At 35.7% G+C, this 23,645-nt stretch overlaps 1 protein-coding gene across 1 annotated transcript in view; it reads left to right on the top strand.

Moving 5' to 3' along the window:
- Pclo (piccolo presynaptic cytomatrix protein) overlaps positions 1 to 23,645 on the top strand; it is a 335,880-nt gene that overhangs the window by 210,738 nt on the left and 101,497 nt on the right. Inside the window, exon 10 of the mRNA XM_052172403.1 lies at positions 7,327 to 7,452. Coding sequence (XP_052028363.1) covers positions 7,327 to 7,452 — 126 coding nt within the window. The remainder of the gene's footprint in view (positions 1 to 7,326; positions 7,453 to 23,645) is intronic.

The raw sequence follows: 23,645 nt of genomic DNA, 5'->3' as shown, positions 1-23,645 counted from the left end.
ATGTGCAACAACTGTGTAATGGGCGGAACACAAATTTTGACTGCAATCTTCCTCAATTCTCTGAATCTTAATGTCTCTGTTTCCCACAATGATCCTGGAATCCTGGGACAGGAAGTTCTAGTGTACTTGTTCCATTTATTTCCACTTATTCTAAGTTATTTAACATATGTTTCTATGCACTGAGCACTGCCCACTCCAAAAATAACACTCCATGACCAACATTGAGAGCAGCACACCTTCTTAGAATTTTGTCTAACAAAGAAATTGGTACTTTACATTTTTAATGTAGCCTTGTGCAAATTTTCAAGGCATCAACAGAATGCAACCAGCTTCTTTTTTAATACAGATAAAGTTCTTTTAAAGATAAAGTGTTCTCCACTAAGACTTTAGCAACTGGGCCATGGCTGTTTACCCTTACAGCCCCCAGCTTCCAAGCTGCTGCAGGATTGTCCCATTAATCTCTGCCCATGTCACTCAACAATTTTCCAACCCAAGTTCCCAACTATGCCACAAAATTGTTGTCATAGCATAAGAACCACGTGGTCAAATTTAGCCCAGCAGCATCCCCCTCCAGGTACAAACCCCTGTGTCAGTTTCCTTTATTTTGTGTTATAAAATACCTAGGGCACAAGGACCTCAGATAAAGACTGGGACTGTGTTGGCTTGTGTGTCCAGCAGGATAGAGTCCAGTGTGTCAGGAACACAAGGCACAACTCAAAGAACGCATTGAGACAAGAGCAGAAAGCTGACTGGTCACATTTTATCACCCACAGAGTACAGAGAAATAACATGAGAACAGCTTCAGCCTCTAGTTTAAAAATAATCTGGACACCTGAGTTTTATCTGTAGACTTCTGGAGTCAGCAACTTCTCTGTATACATCAATCTCTCAACTCACCCTCCCACCAAATATGAGGCTATTCAAAAATTTTATCATCAGGCCCTTATGCACGTGAACATTTACACTTACATATTTTCAAATTAATACACCTAAACATTAATCCAACTCCTTATTTATTGAATGTATCTATAAGAATCTTATTTTCCTATTGGAATGCTAAAACCTATCATTGCTACAATATGAATTCCCATTCTGGCAATATTTCACAAAGATATGAGCATGTCCTAAAAATGTTTGTAGCAGTTGAAAAATAGACATTACACTGATGTCATAATCATTCTCAACCAAGTCGTTCCAAATTTATGTGTGCAACATAACATGTGGGCTGTCTAAGCTGTGACTATTTCCTTTCAGCCTTCATTGACAGTCTGCCTCTCAATAGATTGTTACTATTGTTGTTTCTTATCTTAGGAATTGCTCATTTTGATGAACTGATGGCAGTCTCTCCCTTCACTCTCAACAACTGAGTGGTGGAAAGGGAATGCTGTCAGAATGACCCCTGAAGGTCCCAAACCAGAATGAGGCAGAAAGTACACAGTTCAGCCATTCATGTAGATTAAAGTATGGCCTCCACTCCTCTCTAGTACACCTCACAAAATCCTCATTTCTTTATATGTAAGATGGAAAAAATGGTTTCTTCCTAGTACTTTGTTTTAAACTGTGATGAGACCATGTGTTTTTAAAATGCATATACTAAGAATCAGTCACAAGATTCACGTATAGTGTTTTCAACATCATTAATGTTGATGCATTAGTCTTGATTGGGGAGACATAGGCTGAAGTATATCTGTGCTGATTATTTGGTGCCACAGTGTACATCGTAAGTGTTCACTGCTTCTGTTGTTCCAGAACTCGTCCATTGTACAAATGAGACAGTTATAAATATCAAAAGACTCTTCTTCATGGCTCATTTTCCTTTTCATTCTCATGCTCTCAAATTGATTGCTCACTGCCTTCTCAATATTATACAGATTGATATCCTGAAAATTTGGTAACAAAGTAATATTGGCATATATTCAAGCAAGAAAACTGAAAATACAACTTTTATTCTCATATTAAAAATTCAACTTATAGTCTCATATTAGTTTCATATTACTAAATAAAAAACTGAGTAATGTTTAAAGCAATATGCATCTACTGGGCCAAATTTTTCACAGCTTAAATGGAAAGTCTACTCATGACCTTGCAAATCTACAATCTGTATTAATCAAGCTTTGTTCCGCTTTAAATACTGGCTGCCCCTTCCAACCTCAGGCAAAGAATTGTAAAAATTAGTTCCTTGGGGTTATAGGTCTAAATTCTAGTTCTTCCTAATGGCTGTCAGGAGGGACCACTCTTATTATCTAGACACCTTCCTTAGTCCCATGCCAGTATCCCTCACTCCGGGCCTCTCACAGAAGCAGCTTATACTGTAAGTCCAGCAGGACTGTCATTCACGTTAGCTAAGATGGCATTTATCTTAATATACAACAACCAGAGTAATATCTATATGTCAGTTTTGCTAGATCATATTAATAAGAAATTATGAGTTCTACCTGTGACAAAAATAAGATTATGGCTCAAGGGTAATCATGATGAAATCTGTCTTTCATAACACCAAATTCATTTCAAAACACTTGATATTCAATTTATTATTAGAATTATTATTAGAATAGTAGTATATGTCTTCCTTATATTTTCTGCAAGTAAAACTAACATTTATTTGGAAGCACATCTTCTCACTCTGGTAACAATTTATTTCCAATGACTGTTAATTTATATAAGCATCTCACAAAAATTAGTCTTACTAAATGACTTTACCCCTATTCGATCTGCTCACTCAATAATATTAATATTTGTTCTGAGTAGGTTCAGTATAATTCAACATATTTATAAAGTGACCCTAACTTCAGACAGTACATTCAATGGCTTTGGACTTTATTCCTACTAAGTAGAAAAGAGTTGTTTCAATTATTTCTATATAAGTTAGGGAAAAGTTTTAGATTATTCTTGATGCTTATAATTTCCCAATTACTTTAAGTAACATACGATAACAATCAGAAATGCTGTGTGTATTATTTCATAAGTAAATATAAGTGTGTTAGTACAGGGAAATTTTATGAGAATTATTTCTTTAATATGTCAAATATGGAATCACATATATATAAGTAAAATTACTCTAACAGCATACTCATGATATGTGATCTAGTTCAGCAAAGCCAGAATACAAATGCCTTCTGCTGTACATTCTGACACATATTTTTATGTCTCATGCCAATGGGTTTTTCAGATATATAGCAGGAAAATGTATTCCTCTTATTCTGTGTGTTGTAAGTTCCACATAATGTTTCTGTTGATATAGATAGATAGATAGATAGAGAGAGAGAGAGAGAGAGAGAGAGAGAGAGATAGATGATAGATAGATAGATTTTAGATAGATGGATGGATAAATAGAGATATATAGATATTTAAATTTTTGGTGGAGGACTGAATGTTAAACAGTAATACTTAGATAAGAAAAAGCTAATAGTAACATTTGAGATTAAATTTGAGTCTTCTGTATTCAGGTGGACAGACCTTGTGTGTTTCATATTGATGTTCTCTGAAAGATATCACCTGTGGACTGTAATTATGCATTTTAGGAAGATTTCTCATATGGCAAGCAGAACGATCTTTTTGTTAATTAAAGAAAAACTATGAACTACTCTTTCATTCTTCACATTTCAGTATCATATACAAATTACAGTGTTTTCTTTTCATTATGGAGTACTCTAAATTTAATATAATTTAGTTTGCTTTTCTAAGTACATTTAACAGAAGTTCATAAGTGAAAAGTACAGGAACAAATGTGTATTGCGTTTGAAGTACAATTATCAATTAAAGTACATAAAAGACAATGTTCTAAACAGTCAAGGGGGATATTATTTGTCATATTTTACAAGCATTAATATTTGTATTGATAATCTGCCCTCTCTTTCCCAAACTGAAGCTGTTCTATGAGACTCCTAAGAGTGGGAGTGAGAACTGTTTCTGACTCTTGCCTTAATTTTGGGACCATTTTCATCCTACTGGGTTGACTTATCCAAGCTTAATTTGAGGGGAGATGCCGAATTATTGCAACTTAATATGCCAGGTTTGGGTGATACCCTTGGGACTCCTGCCCTTCTCTGAAGGTAAATGGAGGAGTGGAGGGAGGAAAGGTGAACCTGAGAAGAAATAAGGGAGAAGAAAGAGCAGGTGGGGTGTAATATATGAGAGAATAAATAATAAAAATTTTACAATACAACTTGGTCTACTTAAAATTCTAACTTTTTGTTTTCTTTCTTTTACAAGCTATTATTTTTAAAGCTATGATAAAGGTTTCTTCATGTGTCTTTTTAACCCAGTCACATTATAAAAATCAAGACCTATGTATTTCACGACCTCTTATGAAGAGAGTATTAGTCAATGATTCTATATAGCTACATAGGAAATACGTTAAAAAATGGAACTTGTTTTGATCATTTTAATGTCAAAAATTTTATAAATGTGGAGCCAGGAAGATGTGTCAGATGGTAAAGTACTTGCCACCAAGCCTGATGCCATGACTTAAGTCACCAAAACCAATGATAGAAGAAGAAAACCAACTCCCACAGTTCTCATGAGACCTGCATGTGATTATCATGGCTTACACACACACACACACACACACACACACACACACACACACATACATCATATGCATGTATACACACTAAATGAATAAATGTAAAAAGCTGAAGCATTGCTAATATAAATATTACATATCAAGGTCTTTTTAGTTCCAGTCATTTTAGTTCAAAATTATTGTATTTTTCAATTCTCCAAGATTTACATTTTCATCCAGCTTTCTATATTTGAAGAGGAACACTTTAGTTTTACAGAAATGAAATATGTAATAATTAAAGATCCAATAATTATGACTCAAAAACATATGGATTGAACTAGCTTCCATAATGTATGTTAGGGTAAAAAAAATGATTCTTTTTCTTCCTAAGTCTTTTTACTTTTCTAATATATGTAATTAGTTTCAAATGATTTAGACCTACTTTAGAACTAAATAGTTTTAAGACATATTTAGTATATTGGTAAATGTTGGGTAGATTAGTTGATTGACAACTGGTTAGTACTATTTTATCTTCTACCTTTGATTGAGAAATACCTAAAGGGCTATTGTAGATTTCATCCTCATGACTTATTTTTAAATATATTTTTATTTTATTTATTTTTTTTCTTTTTTTTTCTTTTTTTTTAAACTTTTTTTTATTCGATATAATTTATTTACATTTCAAATGATTTCCCCTTTTCTAGCCCCCCCACTCCCCGAAAGTCCCACAAACCCCCTTCTCTTCCCCTGTCCTCCCACCCACCCCTTCCCACTTCCCGGTTCTGGTTTTGCTGAATACTGTTTCACTGAGTCTTTCCAGAACCAGGGGCCACTCCTCCTTTCTTCTTGTACCTCATTTGATGTGCGGATTATGTTTTGGGTATTCCAGTTTTCTAGGTTAATATCCACTTATTAGTGAGTGCATACCATGATTCACCTTATAAATTAAATATTTATTTTTATTCCCCCAACTGTCCCACATCCCATATCTCCTCCCCACACCCCTATCTGCATGAGGATGTCCCCATACCCCACACCCCAGCCAACCAGAACTCTAAACTTCCTGGGGCCTCCAGTTTCTTGAGGGTTAGATGCATCTTCTCTGATTGAACCCAGACCCAGTCCTCTGCTGTATATGATTTGGGGGCCTCATATCAGCTGGTGTATGCTGCCTGGTTGGTGGTCCAGTGTTTGGGAGATCTGGAGGCTCAGGTTAATTGAGGCTGCTGCTGCTCCTAAAGGGTTGCCCTCCTCCTCAGCTTTTTCCAGCTTTTCTATAATTCAACCACACGATCCTCATGACTTCTTAAAGTCTAAATTTCAGTGACTAACCTGTTTTTACACAGATTTAGTTGAGTGTTATTTACCAGATTATTTTAATTAATGCAAATATGTTACATTTGTTACACAGGATAATTACTCTACCACCACCACCACCAAACAAAAGTAATGCTGAGCCATGGATATATCCATATATATATATATATATATATATATATATATATATATATATATATATATATATATATATATATATATATATGTATATGGATCTAGAAGGAACCATTATATTGCTTCACCACAAATCATTAATGGCAGGACATTTAGAAGTAGATTACTAATTTTGTTTATTTTGACAGAAACAATTTTTGAGATATAATAGCCAAAATATATACTGAAAGATGGACAAAAAAGGGAAGGAGGGAGAGATGGAGGGTGTGAGGAAAGGAGGAAGGCTGAGGACAAGGAAGGGTCAGGCAAGAGCGAGGTCAAGTAAGAGCGAGGAATGGAGGCAGAAAGGAAGGAGAGGAGGGTGGAAGATAGGTTTATGATTATCACATGAACTAAAAGAGGATATTACATTAGACTATATATTGGCTTTAAGGGGGACATAAAGGGCCCATAATTTAGTATAATTCATTGCATAACCAAGCCATTCATTTTAAAGAATAAAGTGAGAAAAGAATATGATTGTGAGATTGAAAAACTTTGGGAACAGTACTTCTCATACCATGTTTAATAAAAATCCAGTTAAATTAATAGGTAACTGTGTCGCCATCAGAGAGGAAGGGTTCTGCTTTTTTGTGGTACGTTTTCCTAGAATGCCTTTGACATTTGTCCAAAAGCATACCTGGCACCACATATACGCATTTATTTTTATATTTATAAACAGAACATCAACTTATATTGCAATATTCACATATCAGAATTGTTTGTCATTGGTATTCTCAATTTTGCTTTCATGTACACAATTATAGAACAATGTGGTTATGGAGTAAAGAACCGGGGATAAGTTATTCATATTCTGGGACAATAATCTTGTGCCACAAGCAGTTACACAGTGAGGAGTTAGGGTTGAAAGTGACAAGCAATCATACTTATGGTCTTCTTATCTCTTGAACCCATATATATGTTCAGATAATATTTGTTCTGTTTAAACTAGCCATGAATATAATAGTAAGTTGTTCTTAGTGTTTAAAGTTGAATTATTTCCTTTGGATTTTTTTCTGAGCATATATTACAATTTTCAAAAAATATATCTGATAAAATATGAGGGCATTTACTATTTGAATAAATATGATTAACTTTGAGAAAGCATATAATGACAATCTAATCACTGTAGATTATACTTAAGCCCCAATAACCTTATACCTTATTGTGTAATTTGGAATCATGATAACGTAATTTTGTGATTGATGCCCAGTTTCTACTCAGTGTTTTGCCTGGCTTCTGGGTATCTAATCCGCTTTCTATGTAGCCCCTTTGTGATAAGAGTTTCTTTCTTGAATTATTACTAACAGTGTGCTAACTTTTCAAAACAGGTAATGGACTAGGAATTAGAATTGTTGGTGGTAAAGAAATTCCTGGACATAGTGGAGAAATTGGAGCCTATATTGCTAAGATTCTTCCTGGTGGAAGTGCAGAACACACCGGAAAACTTATAGAAGGTAAGAATTAGAAATGTCAAAACAAAATACAATGAAATGTATTCATAGTATATATGTTTTCATTTGCATGTAAATTACAATGCAAATTTGTTTACATTTTATATCAGAAAACCTGATAATTAACGGTGGTAAAATTTTGACATTGCAATGCTACAATGTATTATGATATAATAGAAAATGTACCTACCAGTTAGAGTTTGCTTTCATTGGAATAGCTCCTTTGTCAGCTGGCTAGTTATTGGGATTTTTTTTTAAAGACACAATCAGTCAAGTTTTTTTCTGATGGATAATTAAAAAGAACTTTAAGAATCTAGTTTAATATTTTACTTTTTAAAAAAAAAATGTAGAAAGCATGCTGAAAGCAGCTATGAAAATTGAAAACACAATTATATAGAAGCTGAGGTCAAATAACTAGCTACAGATGGCTCCCAAGCCAACTCCATCTGCCACCTGCCCCCGTCAACTATGTGTCTGGGAACACAGCCAGGTCTGCTAACTTAGAAGGGACCATGCCTGCCTTCCTGACAGAAGAGCAGGAACACAGTCACAGGGTCAGTGACATTCAAACATTTACTTCACGTCAACAGTTTGCCAGCATCTGTATGTGGTTCTGTTGACTTTAGACACTACTCACTTCACTGAGGATATTTTAAAATAATGATCTTTCTTTGTTTTGCAATGTGCCAAATATGCATTTCATCATCTTTACATAATAAATTTTTGTAATGGATTCTCAAAATACATCATGATAATTTTCATGTTTTTATGAAATAATATGAATATTTTGACTATAAATTCTATAACATACTTGCAATACACAAGAGCTTTATGTTATCTTGTTTGTAGTATACATATTTTTACCACAAAAACATTTATAACTTTTCTCTTTTGTCCTATATAAAGTATTTATTTGGGAAAAAAAGTGTTTTGCTTTCACTTCTTGGTTTAAATTTTGCATGTTGTGACTTGCAATCTTTAACTATTATAAAATTTATTTACTGTCATTTTAAGTAAAATATATTGGAACCTACACACAATACAAGTGCCTTGGGCATTTTGATAAATTATTGTTATAGAATTTGCACAGATTACACACAATAGTTATTCATCAAAAATTGTGCTTAGGCCATTGGTCCAGCTTTGTGGAAGCGGCCTGTGTGCGTGCCATCCCAGCAGCAAAATCAGAGACTTCTCAGCACGTCTCAGTTGGCCTTATGAGGGTTATTTAATGTGAAAAGAGACAAATGCTGTAAATTCAGTTCCCACCCCCTTTTATTTAGTTGTTTAGTTGCTTCTAGAATATCCTTCATTTATTTATTTATTTCCTGTGTTGTTTGTTTTATCTATAGCTATATATGGGCATCCATATGTCTATTTCATATACTCCATCTTGTACTTAAGCATACGTTCAGAAAGTATGTCATGCCTTAAATATTGAAAATGGATATTGAACAACTGTGGTTTTTATTCTTAGTATAAAGCATGACCCTGGAGGATCTGGGGGTTGGGGGGTTGCAGCCCCATGGAAAGAACAATGATGTCAGTCAATCAAACGCCCCAGGGCTCCCAGAGATTAATCCAGCAACCAAGGGGTACAGATAGTTCCAACCAAAAGAGTGGCAGAGGAATGCCTTGTGGGGCATCAGTGAGAGGAGTGGTCCTTGGTCCTGTGGAGGCTCAATAGAGGCCCCAGTGTGGGGAAGTAGAGTGGGGGGGTCGTGGGAGTGGGTTGGGTGGAGGAGCATATTCTTGGAGGCAGGGGGGTGGGAGGATGGGTTGGGAGTTCTCGGGGAGGGGGGAACCTGGGAAGGGGTATAACATTTGAAATGTAAATGAAGAAAATATTCAATTTACAAAAAAAGCGGAAAAAAGCATGATCCCAATAATACAGCGTATAGCACTAGAGAGTCTGTTCTCATTTCATGTAAAAAAACAAATATCGTATTATAGTTTTGAATCCTCTTAATTCAAGGTGCTAAGGGTAATTCTTCACAATTTCTTTGTGTGTGTGTGTGTGTGTGTGTGTTTCTTATTTTTATTAGATATTTTCTTTATTTTCATTTCAAATGTTATCCCCTTTCCTCACTTCCCCTCTGAAAACCCCCTATCCCATCCCTCTCCCCCTGCTCACCAACCCACCACTCCCAATCTTCTGTCCTGGTATTCCCCTACATTGGGGCATTGAGCCTTCACAGGACCAATGGTCTCTCCTCTCATTGATGTCTGAAAAGGCCATCCTCTGTTACATATGTAGTTGGAGCCATGTGTACCCTTTGGTTGGTGGTTTAGTCCCTGGGAGCTCTGGGAGTACTGGTTGGTTCATATTGATGTTCCTTGTATGGGGCTGCAAAGTCCTTCAGCTCCTTGCATCCTTTCTCTGGCTCCTGCATTGGGGGCCCTGTGCTCAGTACATTGATTGACTGTAAGCATTCTGTATTTGTCCGGCACTGGCAGAGCCTCTCAGGAGACAGCTTTATCAGGCTCCTGTCAGCTAGCACTTGTTGCCATCCACAATAGGAAATGATAAGTAGTTGGGTCAATAGGCAATAGATAATTTCTGAATAGTCCTTAGTCCTCCCCAATAGTCTGCCAGGGCCTAATATTCAGTGCTTGTCCATCTCTCCTACAGGTTTCAGGAATGTCAGAGCACTCTTTGATGATATTTACACCATTTATTGATAATGATGATAATTGTTGACTCATGAGAGTCCAGAACTATTTCCAGGTTTCCTCTAGTTGTTTGTTTCTCTTTGTTGTATATTCACAACATATCACAAGTCACATAAATTTTCTAGTTCTCATAAATTAATGCCAATTTGAAGGACTTGTTGGTTTTTAAATAACAAAGGAACTGCTAGTGTTTTTGCCTTAAGCTAATATTGTGGCCATTTGTTTTAAAATACTTGATTCAATCTTAAAATCACTTTCAAATCAAAGTATTCAATTTTGTTTTAAAAACAGGGGAATTTTATGTTTCCGAATGTTGATATTGACAGAAATTGTTACAGCAAAATTATTAGATTATTCTCAAACTAGATTTGAAATATTACTAATATAACTTATATACAATTTTCAAATTAATGGAATTTTCTAAGTTTTTCTATTTCTTGATCAGTTGACAATGATCTTTAAAAACTTAATCAGATACTAAATGAACCAGAAACATCCCAAAATGTAAAATCAATCTCATCTCTTGGTATCATTTAGAAAATATTCTTGAAAAAATACTGAACAGAGAATGGTCTGACATTTATTACTCTTTCATTTAATTGCTGAAGGTCTGGCTTTCCTGAGGATTTAATTACAAATCTAATATTCCTAAATGCTATTCTTGCTATTTCCCTTAGGTTCAAAATTATAGCAGATCTTTTGCCCATGAATGTTGCCATTTGAAATGGTCACTGAGATTGAAGTTTTAACTAGTGTGTTTTTCTCTCATTTTTTTGAATAATTTGTAGATATAGAAGTATATTAACGGTTGTTTCTATGTATTTACAACGTGCCACTCTCTGTTAGGATCTTTATACCAAGATCAATGACGATAAATCTTTTCATGTTATAATGTCAACACCACTTTTAAAAAATTATTTTTATATATTACATCCCATGTGTAGTTTCCCCTCCTTCCTTCCTCCCAGTACACACACACTCACACACACACACACACACACACACACACACACACCTCCTCCTCTCTCCCCTACATCCACTGCTACTCCCTTTCCCTTCAGAAAAGAGCAGGTCTACTGATTTCCACCAGATATGGCATAGCAAGATTCAATAAGACTAGGCACCAGCCTCACATCAATGCTCCCAGTAGGAGGAAAGGGGTCAGAAAGCAGGTTTACAGAGTCATAGACAACCCTTGTCTCACAAAAGCTTCAAGCTACACAGCCATAGCATATATGCAGAGGACCTACCCCAGGCCTACACAGGCTCCCTGACTGTCAGTACAGTCTGTGAGCCCCTGTGAGCCCTTGTTAGTTGATGCTGTGAACCATGTTCTTACAGTGTCCTTGACCCCTCTGATTCCTATAATCTTTCTTCCTCTTATTGTATGGGATTTCCCAAACCTGCCTAATGTTTGACTGTGGCTCTCTTCTCCTATCAAATCAGTTGCTGGATTAAACCTCTCTGATATTGATTATGCTCGGCTCCCATCTACAAGTATAGCATTGTATCAGTAGGAATCATGAATTGGCTTTTTTAAAAGACAAGACAAAACAAAACAAAAAAAATTTATCTAGACTATATTTTGTGAGGAAGCTTAGTCAAAAGCATTCCAACTACAGAAAAATGTTAATTCACTGCACACTTTATTCTTTACAAAATAATATTTTTCTCTTATCAAATTGATATTCCATCCCTTTCCAAAATTTAGACATTCACAACATGATTATTAATATCCCAATATGATCATAAGTTTTATTTGCTAAGTGATAAAAGCCTGACCCACTCTGAGGACACACCTCTCTTGTTTTTGACATTGTAGTGGTTTATTGTTGTTGTTGTTTTGGTTTTTGGTTTTTTGGGGGAGGGTTATTGTTGTCTTGTTCTTGTTGTTGTTTTTCTTCTGAATCTTCAGTATCTAGCATAGAGCTAATAAAGCAAGGGCTCAACCAATTTCCAAAAAGGTAAAGAATTATAATTCATTTTTCATTATAAGTTGGATACTTATATGACCCTACAGGGTTGTGAGAAACACATCAATGCCTGTAGTTATAATCAGCCATCGATGAGAACCATGAACATTATGGTACCATCAATATATGGTCCTATAATTTTTCATTTTCTTTTTAGAAAAGATGAAGGAAATTGAAACTATATTAGCTCTTAGCACACAGCTGACACTTTGAGCTTAGCTGCACAACAATTTACGTAAATGTACTCTGGATATGTTTGTTGTTTTCTGGATTTGGCTTTGTGTTTCAGTTCAGATTTCTGGGATTTGTTGGGATTGTTTATGTGCAGGAAGCAGCAGGATCTTCGAAGGCAGCTTCTGTGTGTGAAACAAAAAAAAGAACAGTTCTTCCCCCTGTAAGCCTCAAAAGACTGTGAGTCCTCAGTGTGTGAGAAAGGGTAAAGGGCACAAACTCAGATGAGTCCCCGGTGGAGTGGTTTGCTGCCTGTTTCTGACTGATTTCCACTTCAGTTGTGAGTGTGGCTAATGAAACAACCAGTGGATGAACTGCTGGTTTACACATCAGCCACCATAAGGCAGGTTTGCTGTTTTCATCTCCATTATAAGAGACAAAACAATCAAAGCTTAGAAGATGTGTATTGACATGCCTTCTGTTATTTCAGATAAGAGTTAAGATCAACACAGTACAGATACATAATTAGAAACAAGAGTGTATTATTCATCATCACAAAGGCTATTGAGAAATTTCAGTAGCCATTCTGCATTTCTGATTGAGAACAAAGTCTTGGATAAAAATTCTCTTACATAAAAATGTCATAAATTTTGCATAGAATCTCTACACACCTGCAATGTAAGTTTACAGTGACCTTACAGAACCTTATTAATTAGGTACATATAATACCTAATATGATATAAATTTTACCTGATAGTTGCTATATTATATTGCTTAGTGATCAGGGACAGGTAAAAAATGTGATATGTGAATCACATATGCACTTAGTAATCTGTATGATGCTGAGAATTAAAGCCAGGTTCTCACTGAAATGTTAAATTGACCAGGTCTTCATCAGAAAAGTCTTATAAAACTTACAGACTATATTCTTTCTTTCTTTCTCATATTTTAAATTGAATTATATTTATTAAAAATTACTGAGAACTTTTGATTAAATTTTAGTCATTAAATGTCTTTTACTATTTGCAATATCTGACATGAGTAAAAGTGGATTATTTGCTGTCATCTTGGTGAAGTAAAGAATGGAGTATCGATACTTCTCATGAAGCAGCTTAACACATAATTTGTTTTATTTCATATAAAATTCTCCCAGAATGATAAAATATTTATTGATATTTTATTATATTAATCTGCACTTACATCTTTTACTTGACTAATGATGAAATTGTACATTCAGTTTACTTCCTTAATTTCAGTTTTCATAATGAACATATTGTATTACATATGTTCAGCAGAATGATGTTATAACTATCATTTCATTTCTGTTTGTTTTTATTAAAAATAGGTTTCTTTTCTCATAGAAATAGTATGGCTATAATGGCCACTCCCTCTATTCCTTCTAGTTCCTCTCCACTGATCTTTTCCTCTGGATCCACATCCTTTCTGCCTCTTGTTAGAAAAAGAAAAGGCTTCTAAGAGATAAAAACCAACATGACAAAATAAAATATAAGATGAAGCCAAACTTTCATATCGCAGTTGGACTTAGCAACCCAACAGGAGGAAAGGCAAGAGCAGGCAATGCAGTCAGAGACCCCACCCCCATTCTCCTATTCAGGAGTCCCATGAGAACATTAAGCTAATAGCTACAGTATTGCACACAGGACTGCATGTAGAGCCATGTAGCCCCCGTGCTTGCTGTTTCAGTCTCTGTGAGCTTATATGCATGACCTTAGCTGATTCAGAGGAGAAATGGTGTTCTCCATTTCCTCTGACTCTTACAATCTTTCCATCTTTTCTTCAGGAGGATTAGCTAAACTCTGAGGGGAAAGAATTGCTGTAGTCTATAAATTTAGATTCTCTCTCCATATAATGTCTGGCTGTGCATCTCTACATCTGCTCCCATCTGTGCCAGAGGAAGCCACTCTGAGGATGACTGTATAAGACACTGATCAATGATTATAGCATATCATTAGGAATCATTTTATGGATTCTTATTTTGTTTGGTTTTACCCTAGGCCTCTAGGATAGATAGTCTCTCTTTCTTATTTCCCCAAGCAATGTCAAGTATGGGTCCCTTCTGGTGAAGAGGACCTTAAGTTAAATCAGACATTGGGTGGGTAGTCCCACAATTTTGTGCCTGCCATAGTTTGTAAGCAGGACAGATTGTATGTCAATGTTTTTGTGGGTGGATTGCTGCCCGTGTTTTTCTTTTAATATCTGCATAATACCTTCTGGCACCAAATAGACCAGAACAAAGGGGTGAAGCCTTGATGCTGGTACCATTTTGACATCTCCATGTTCAATGACCTATGTGGATGATGTCTTCAGCAATGGAGGCCTGCTGTCAGTTTGTGAAGAGCAACCCTTTGCCTTACCATCAGCCAAGAGTTTTGAAGGACTTCTATGGAATCCCCTTGGCCAATGACACAGTGGCATGCAATTCAGTATCTCCACTAGAAGCTTTGCCTTGCTACAAGGTATGGCCAGTTAAGAATCTATATCCTCCATCACTAGGAATCTTCATTAAGATCACCTTTAGAGAATCCAGAAAGTTTCCACTGCACTAGGTTTTCACACCAACCCTCAAACACACACCATATTCCAGCTAACCCTTCCTTCATTCTTTCCCTTCATCCCATCTTGCCCCCATCAAACCTAATCCCTCCTATCTGCCACAAATTTATCCTTAAAATCTATTCTATTTTACTCTCCCTGGAAGACCCATGTTTCCACCCTGGGACCTTCCTGTTTACCTCTTCATCTTTGGATTATAGCTTGGATATCATTTACTTAATGGCTAATAACTACTTATAAATGAATATATAACACACTTGTCTTTCTGGGTCTGGAATACATCAATCGGTGATTTTTTTATAAATCCACTCATTTGACTGCAAATTTCAGGAAGTCATTTTTTAAACAGCTGAGTAATACTCCCTGTGTAAATGTACCACACTTTCTTCATTTATTCTTCTGTTGAAGGACATCTTGGTTGTTTCTAGTTTCTAACTATTATAAATAAAGCCCAAGTGAACATTATTAAACCAGTGTTCTTGTGGTAGAATGAGGAGTCCTTTGACATATAGCCAACAATGGTACATTGGGTCTTAAGGTATATCATTTCCCAATTATCTGAAGAACTAACATAATAATTCCCAAAGTGGCAGACACTCCCAACAGCAGCAAAGGAGTGTTTCCCTTGTTCCACATCCTTACCAGCGTTAGCTGTTACTTATGTTACTGCTATTGATCTTAGGTATAATGACAGGTATAAGATAAAATCGCGAAGTAGTTTTCATTACAGTTCCCTGATGGCTAAGGATGTTAAACATTTCTTAAGTGTTTTCTAGCATTTTAGATTTCCCTTTTAAGAAGTCTTTGTTTAGATCTGTACACCACTGTTTAATTTAATTAAAATTGTTTTTATGTCTAGTTTTTCAAGTTCTATATATTATAGATATCATTCCTTTATTGGATGTGGAGTTAGTAAAAGAAAAATTACCATTCTGTAAGAAAAGTTACCATTCTGTAGACTGCTACATTGTCCTATTGACAGTGTCCTTTGCCTTGCAGAAGACATCGAGTTTAATGAGGTACCAATAATTTTTTATCTTGGTCCCTGTGCCATGAGTGTTCTTTGTAGAAAGTTGTCTCCATGCCAGTGCATTTAGGGCTGTTCTCCACATTCTCTTCTATCAAGTTCAGTATGTCTGACTTTATGTGGAGGTCTTTGATCCACTTTGACTTGAGTTTTGTGCAGAGAGATAAATATTAATCTCTTTGCATTCTTCCACATGCAGATACCCATATATAGCAGCAGTACCATGTACTGAAGATGCTTTCTTTTTTCCATTATGTGTGTATTTCTGGCTTCTTTATTTTTAAAAAAAATCTGTTTTTTTATAGGTGTGTGGATATATTTCTAGGTCTTTAATTCAATGTCATTGATCAATGTGTCTGTTTTATGCCAATACCATCTGATTTGTATTACTATAGCTCTTTAGTACAACTTGAAGTCAAGGATGGTGATACCTCCAAGCAGTTTTTATTGTTCAGGATTGTTTTAGCTATCCTGGGCTTTTGTTTTTCAATACGAAACTAAGAGTTTTCCTTTCAAAGTATGTCAACAATTGTGGTTGAATATTGATGGGGACTGCATTGAATATAGAGTGTTTTAAAGGGAGAATTGCATTTTGAGTTTGTTAGTGAAACTGACCAACAAATATCAGAGATCTTTTGATCTTCTGGTATCTTCTTCAATTTCTGTCTTCAAAGTGTTGAAGTTTTGATTTTACAAGTCTTTCACTTGCTTGATTAGGTAATATATTCGGTATATTATATATCTTAGTATCCTTGATTAGGTAATATAATATAAGCTATCTTATATTATTTGAGGCAATTGTGAAAGGTGTTGTTTCCAGGAATTCCTTCTCGGTGTGTTTATCATTTGTATATAAGAGGGCTACTAATTTTTTGTGAGTAATTTTACATGCAGCTACTATGCTGAAAGTATTTATCAACTATATGATGGAGAAGTTTCCAAGTGGAATTTTTAGGGCATCTTGTATATACTATCATATCACCTGCAAATAGTGTTACTTTGACTTCCATCTTTCCATTTTGTATCCTCTTGATCTTCAGTTGTCTTACTGCTCTAGCTAAAACTTTAAACACTATATTGAATTGATATGAGGAGAGTGGGCAGCCTTTTCTTGTTCCTGATTTTAGTAGAAATTCTTTGAGTATCTACCCATTTTAGCAGGAACATGTTTGAATCAAAAAGAGAAGTTAGGGCTCAGCCCTGCTTCCAAAGCCAGCTTCTTGGGCAGCTCAAACAGCAATGGCAGTTTATCAATATAACATACATTACAAACAATGCTAAATGAGTCACATTTCTCAAAAACTGTTTCTACTGTATTACTTTCTTAGGTTTCTATACATGTACATGAAGTGATCTAAAAACCAAGCTAATTAGCACATGGTATTTACTTATTGGTGAAGAAATTTAAGATTTATTCATAGCAAATGTCAGGTATACAGAGTGATACCAGCTATGTACACCATGAATGTGAGTTTCCCAAAATCATTTATCCTGTAACTGAAATTTTCAATACACTTATCTTTCTCTCGCATTTCTCTGAGTCTTAGTACCCTACCAAAATCTACTCTCCTTCTACATTCAAGAATTATGAAAATGTTAGAACTTCCCATTTAATGCTAAGGTTGATTACAAGATTCTTTGTCCAACCTGCTTTTACAGTTCTCATCCTTTCTTATTTATGAAAAATTTTAAAGTCATATCTCAGAAATGTTTGTAACATCTTGTTCATTTAATGCTTAAATGTTTGTAACATCTTGTTCATCCTTAGCTGCCTGCAGCTATTACGAAGTAGGTTGCTGGAACAGACGCTGAGGGATGGATGGGGAAGGGGCGAAAAGAAGGAGGGCCAAGACAATATTTCACTGATCATGGCCAGAAACTTTAATGGCGTCAGACATTTTAACAGTTTGGGCAAACCCTTCCCTCCAGACTCCGGGCTAAGTTCCGGTGGAAGTTGTCTAGCTTCTCTTGGAGGTCCTTGTCTTGACTGCTCCGGCAGCTGGGTGGGTCACCTGCTTAATTCAGGAATTCCTAGACCTGGAGGAACAATGAACTTAACCTTCACTGAGCTTCACCCTAGGATAAAAATTCCTGCTTTAACCTACTTCCCTATTATGTCCTAAAGGCAGATTCCTGCCCCAAGCCAGGGATTGTCCTTGACCAATGTCAAACTCCAACCAAGTGCATGACTGCCCCAATATGGCTCTGTACAATTTAATCTATCAAACAACATTATGAAATAAAATTTATATTTTCCTTATGAGTATGCTCAGGGGAGTTTATGATATTGGCATCTGTTCAATAGCACTTATATTTATTAGAAAACAATAGTTTGGAAACAAATTGATGATATTCTGTGTTAAAAATCCATTATACAACTAAAAGATTATATTTGCATGACATTAAAAAGAAATAGTTAAGAATATATGGATATAAAAAAGAATTAATGACATAACTAAAGTTGCAGCTTTTAATGATTCATCCTGGCCACTTAAAATAGAAGAGATAATCATTTGGGTGTTTTGTCCTTTTTAACTTTCTTTGTCCATTCAGTTACACTATGAATCTCAGCATGATTCCTAAACTTTTTTACTTAGTCTGTTCATATTAACTGGACATGATATTCTTCAGATGTGATAGTTTTAATATGCTAATATGAATAATTAGAAGGTCATTATAAATATCCTCCCTGAGTATATCAGCAAAATCAATGGATAAGTTCAATTATAAACTGGTTTTACATTTCTGAACTCAAATCCACTTAAAATAAGATAGTGTCATTATGTATATTACATTATTTCCTGGGATCAATCAAATTTTGCCTATTATCTGCTCCTGACTTATTCAGTAACTTTCTGACTTTATCTAATAATACATAGTATTTTAAAACAATAGATTATAGTCAATTCGGCATGTGTATCAATACTTCTAGGAAGTACTGGACTATAATGGTGAATTGCTTTAGTGATCATTGTAAACTAAAAGAAAAATCTCAAGATTGGAACACAAACCATAAGAATATTACTCCCTTATATCCTCTGCTTTTGAAAGCATGGATTTGCAATATTGGTACTAAAGTACACACACACACACACACACACACACACACACACACATCATATTACTTTGTTTCTATAAATCAGTTGTAATCAGCTCCAGCTGTACTGTCAACTGTTGGTAGAAAATTTAGTTGCTGACATTAATTCGTGTTTACTGTCCTAGATTCAGTAAAAAAAAATATTCATTTAGGAATCATACATTCTAGAACATTGAAAATAATCTACAATACTGAGGATGCCCGTTCAAAGCCAGGACACTTCCTCCAAGGTAGGGGACTTCCTTACTGTTCCCTGCCATTTACAAGAGAAGTTCTGAGTTCAATGGGTGTCATAGAACCTAAGTACATCTTGTAGCAATTTTTATCTGAGGCAATGTGATTCCCCCATCAAATTGCCTATATACGCAAATAGAATGAGAGTTCCTAATGCTTTGGAAAAGTGAAAGCACCTTCATTAAAACTGATTCTGTACTTTAATTTTATGAATCTTTCCTGTATGCTTTAATTTTCCATCAGATAACAGGATTATATCCCAGCAGCACTGAATAATGTCACTCCTAGACAAAGATGATGCTTGACACTATGTGGTTATTTACTGTATACAAGTAGAATCTTCAAAAATATCCTGGTGTTAAGCAAACCATTTAAGCTAGTGTACATCTCTTTTTTATAACAGATTAAGCTAGAGTACCCTTGCTTTATAACACTAGTCTAGAAACTTGTGTTGGCTTCTGATTTAGTGATAGTCGGTTCATCTAAAACTTCAAAAGGATTTTTAAAATTACATTTTAGGTACATACTATTGGGATTTCATTGTGGCACTTGCATACCTGTGTGTTGTACATTCTGTTCAAACCCATCCCTTGACCACACTGCCCTCCCTGGTGCCCTGGGAGCCATCTCTATGGATCCCTTCCAAAACTGTTTTGCCTCCTCTTTATGTCATGTGTGGTCTATTACCTTTGCCTTCCCATTCTTCTTGTCTTAAGATGTCTCCCTCCCCTCTGCTGACACACAACAATTTACTGAGTTTACAGGTTGGAACAGCAAACCATCACTGTTGAATACTTGACAAAAATTCAGAATTTGTCTTAGATTTTGTACTGGTAGTCTGTGTAATAGATACTGTCAATAAATATCATTGTACTGTCATCTGTGAACTCTCAAATTTGACAGCCCATTTAGGATGTTTCTTGATAAAACTTAAATCTACAATAAATATTAATGCTTGTTTCTGATTCTAAGTAATAAACATTCACATGCATAGTATTTACTAGGATTGCTTTATAATCTACTAAACAAGGTACTTTAAGATTGAAAATATACCTAAATTATTAAATGGTAAAATAATACATTATAGAATATCTGGAGAATTTAAGTTTCAACATGTTTTTACCCATATTAGTTTTCATAAATTAGTTTGTAGGATTTTACAGTAGATAAATATATCAAACATTTTTAAGTGTGGTACTATAATGTTTTCTGCTTCAATTTTTTTCTCAAGGTAGATTTTCATGTTTGAGACTTTTAAACTTCCAAACATACTTTAAAACTAACCTTTCTTTGAAGAATGTCTTTGATATTCAATAGGAATTGATTTGAGTCTACAGAAGGTTTTGGATATGTAAGCATTTTTAACATCGTTCATTCTTGAAGACGTGGACATGCAATTATGTTTCCATTTCTTTGTATCCTCATTAATGGCTTTTATAACTGCTTTATGCCTCATCTTCTAAAGATCTCACACATAACTAAGGAAATTCATTCCTAGCTATTTTATTTTATAAATCTTACATCATTGTAAAAGAGTTTGCTTTCTTGATTTCTACTGCAGTTAGTACACCGTCCTTAGAGCAGTGCTACTGATGTTTGTATTTTTGTATACATTACCTTGTATCTTGTAACTTTCTTAAATTTATCAGCCCTAAATAGTTATTTGATAATGTGTTTATGGCTTTCTGGTTGTAAGAATATGTGTGTGTGTGTGTGTGTGGTGTGTGTGTGTGTGTGTGTGTGTGTGTGTGTGTGTGTGTGTGTGTGTTGTGCAGTAGGACTGCACTCTTTTAGGCCTGGATCCTTTCTTTTAGTTCTCTTGCATGAGTGCCTGAGCTAGCACTTTAAGATCTATGCTGAGTAAAAGGACTGGATACTGACATCTCTATTCCAGATCAGAGAGAAGTGTTCAGTCTCTTTAATCATTACAGTATTGACCATGGGCTTATTATACATCTTCTAAACTATGATGTGTTTCTTCTATACCAAGTTCATTCTTCATTTCATGAAATCTGTTTAAATAATGTCAAATATCCTTTAAATAACTACTGACATGATTCTACAGTTGGTATCCTTCATTTTGTTTCTGTCTTGAATCAAAAGATCAATCATTGTATGCACTCACTGATAGGTGGATATTAACCTAGAAACTTGGAATACCCAAGAAATAATCCACATATTAAAAAGAATGGAGGAGTGGCCCCTGGTTCTGGAAAGACGCAGTGCAACAGTATAGGGGAATACCAGAACAGGGAAGGAGTAGATGGAGGAACAGGGGGAGGGAAGAGGGCTTATGGGACTTGCGGGGAGTGGAGACCCAGAAAAGGGGAAATCATTTGAAATGTAAATAAAGAATCCATCGAATAAAAAAAAAGAAAATGTAGGATTGGTGAAGATCTTTTCCCAATTTGTTGGTTGCCGATCTGTCCTTTGCCTTACAGAAACTCTGTAACCTTATGAGGTCCCAATTGTCAATTCTTGCTCTTAGAGCATACGCTATTGGTGTTCTGTTCAGAAACTTTCTCCCTGTACCGATGTCCTCAAGGGTCTTCCCCAGTTTCTTTTCTATTAGCTTCAGAGTGTCTGACTTTATGTGGAGGTCCTTGATCCATTTGGATTTGAGCTTAGTACAAGGAGACAAGGATGGATCAATTCGCATTCTTCTGCATGCTGACCTCCAGTTGAACCAGCACCATTTGTTGAAAAGGCTATCTTTTTTCCATTGGATGTTTTCAGCCTCTTTGTCGAGGATCAAGTGGCCATAGGTGTGTGGGTTCATTTCTGGATCTTCAATCCTGTTCCATTGATCCTCCTGCCTGTCACTGTACCAATACCATGCAGTTTTTAACACTATTGCTCTGTAGTATTGCTTGAGGTCAGGGATACTGATTCCCCCAGATTTTCTTTTGTTGCTGAGAATAGTTTTAGCTATCCTGGGTTTTTTGTTGTTCCAGATGAATTTGATAATTGCTCTTTCTAACTCTGTGAAGAATTGAGTTGGGATTTTGATGGGCATTGCATTGAATCTGTATATTGCTTTTGGCAAAATGGCCATTTTAACTATATTGATTCTACCGATCCATGAGCATGGAAGGTTTTCCCATTTTTTGAGGTCTTCTTCCATTTCCTTCTTCAGAGTCTTGAAGTTCTTGTCATACAGATCTTTCACATGTTTGGTAAGAGTCACCCCAAGATACTTTATACTGTTTGTGGCTATTGTGAAGGGGGTCATTTCCCTAATTTCTTTCTCAGCCTGCTTATCCTTTGAGTATAGGAAGGCCACTGATTTGCTTGAGTTGATTTTATAACCTGCCACTTTGCTGAAGTTGTTTATCAGCTGTAGGAGCTCCTCAAGAAGTTAGACTCCAGAAAACTGAACAACCCTATTAAAAAATGGGATACAGAGTTAAACAAGGAATTCTCACCTGAAGAACTTCGGATGGCGGAGAAGCATCTTAAAAAATGCTCAACTTCATTAGTCATTAGGGAAATGCAAATCAAAACAACCCTAAGATTTCATCTTACACCAGTCAGAATGGCTAAGATTAAAAATTCAGGAGACAGCAGGTGTTGGAGAGGGTGTGGAGAAAGAGGAACACTCCTCCACTGCTGGTGGGATTGCAAATTGGTACAAGCACTCTGGAAATCAGTCTGGCGGTTCCTCCGAAAACTGGGCACCTCACTTCCAGAAGATCCTGCTATACCACTCCTGGGCATATACCCAGAGGATTCCCCACCATGTAATAAGGATACATGCTCTACTATGTTCATAGCAGCCCTATTTATAATTGCCAGATGCTGGAAAGAACCCAGGTATCCCTCAACAGAAGAGTGGATGCAAAAAATGTGGTATATCTACACAATGGAGTACTATTCAGCCATTAGAAACAATGAATTCATGAAATTCTTAGGCAAATGGATGGAGCTAGAGAACATCATCCTAAGTGAGGTAACCCAGACTCAAAAGGTGAATCATGGTATGCACTCACTAATAAGTGGTTATTAACCTAGAAAACTGGAATACCCAAAACATAATCCACACATCAAATGAGATACAAGAAGAAAGGAGGAGTGGTCCCTGGTTCTGGAAAGACTCAGTGAAACAGTATTCGGCAAAACCAGAATGGGGAACTGGGAAGGGGTGGGTGGGAGGACAGGGGAAGAGAAGGGGGCTTATGAGACTTTCGGAGAGTGGGGGGGCTAGAAAAGGGGAAATCACTTGAAATGTAAATAAATTATATCGAATAAAAAAATTTAAAAAAAAGAAAATGAAAAAAAAAGAAAAAAATCTATTGTTTTGAAATTACAGGACATTTAACTCATAATTCTATAAATATTTTATGAAATGAATACTAGTAGCATTCCATTCTCTTGCAGAAAGTAAGGAACAGTGGTGTGGGAATCATTAAACAACTGCTGAGAGCAGCTACACTTCACAGTACATCAG

The sequence above is a fragment of the Apodemus sylvaticus genome, chromosome 2, assembly GCF_947179515.1.
Source record: "Apodemus sylvaticus chromosome 2, mApoSyl1.1, whole genome shotgun sequence".
NCBI classification, from domain to species: domain Eukaryota; kingdom Metazoa; phylum Chordata; class Mammalia; order Rodentia; family Muridae; genus Apodemus; species Apodemus sylvaticus.
This window is presented reverse-complemented; position numbering and strand designations above follow the sequence as displayed.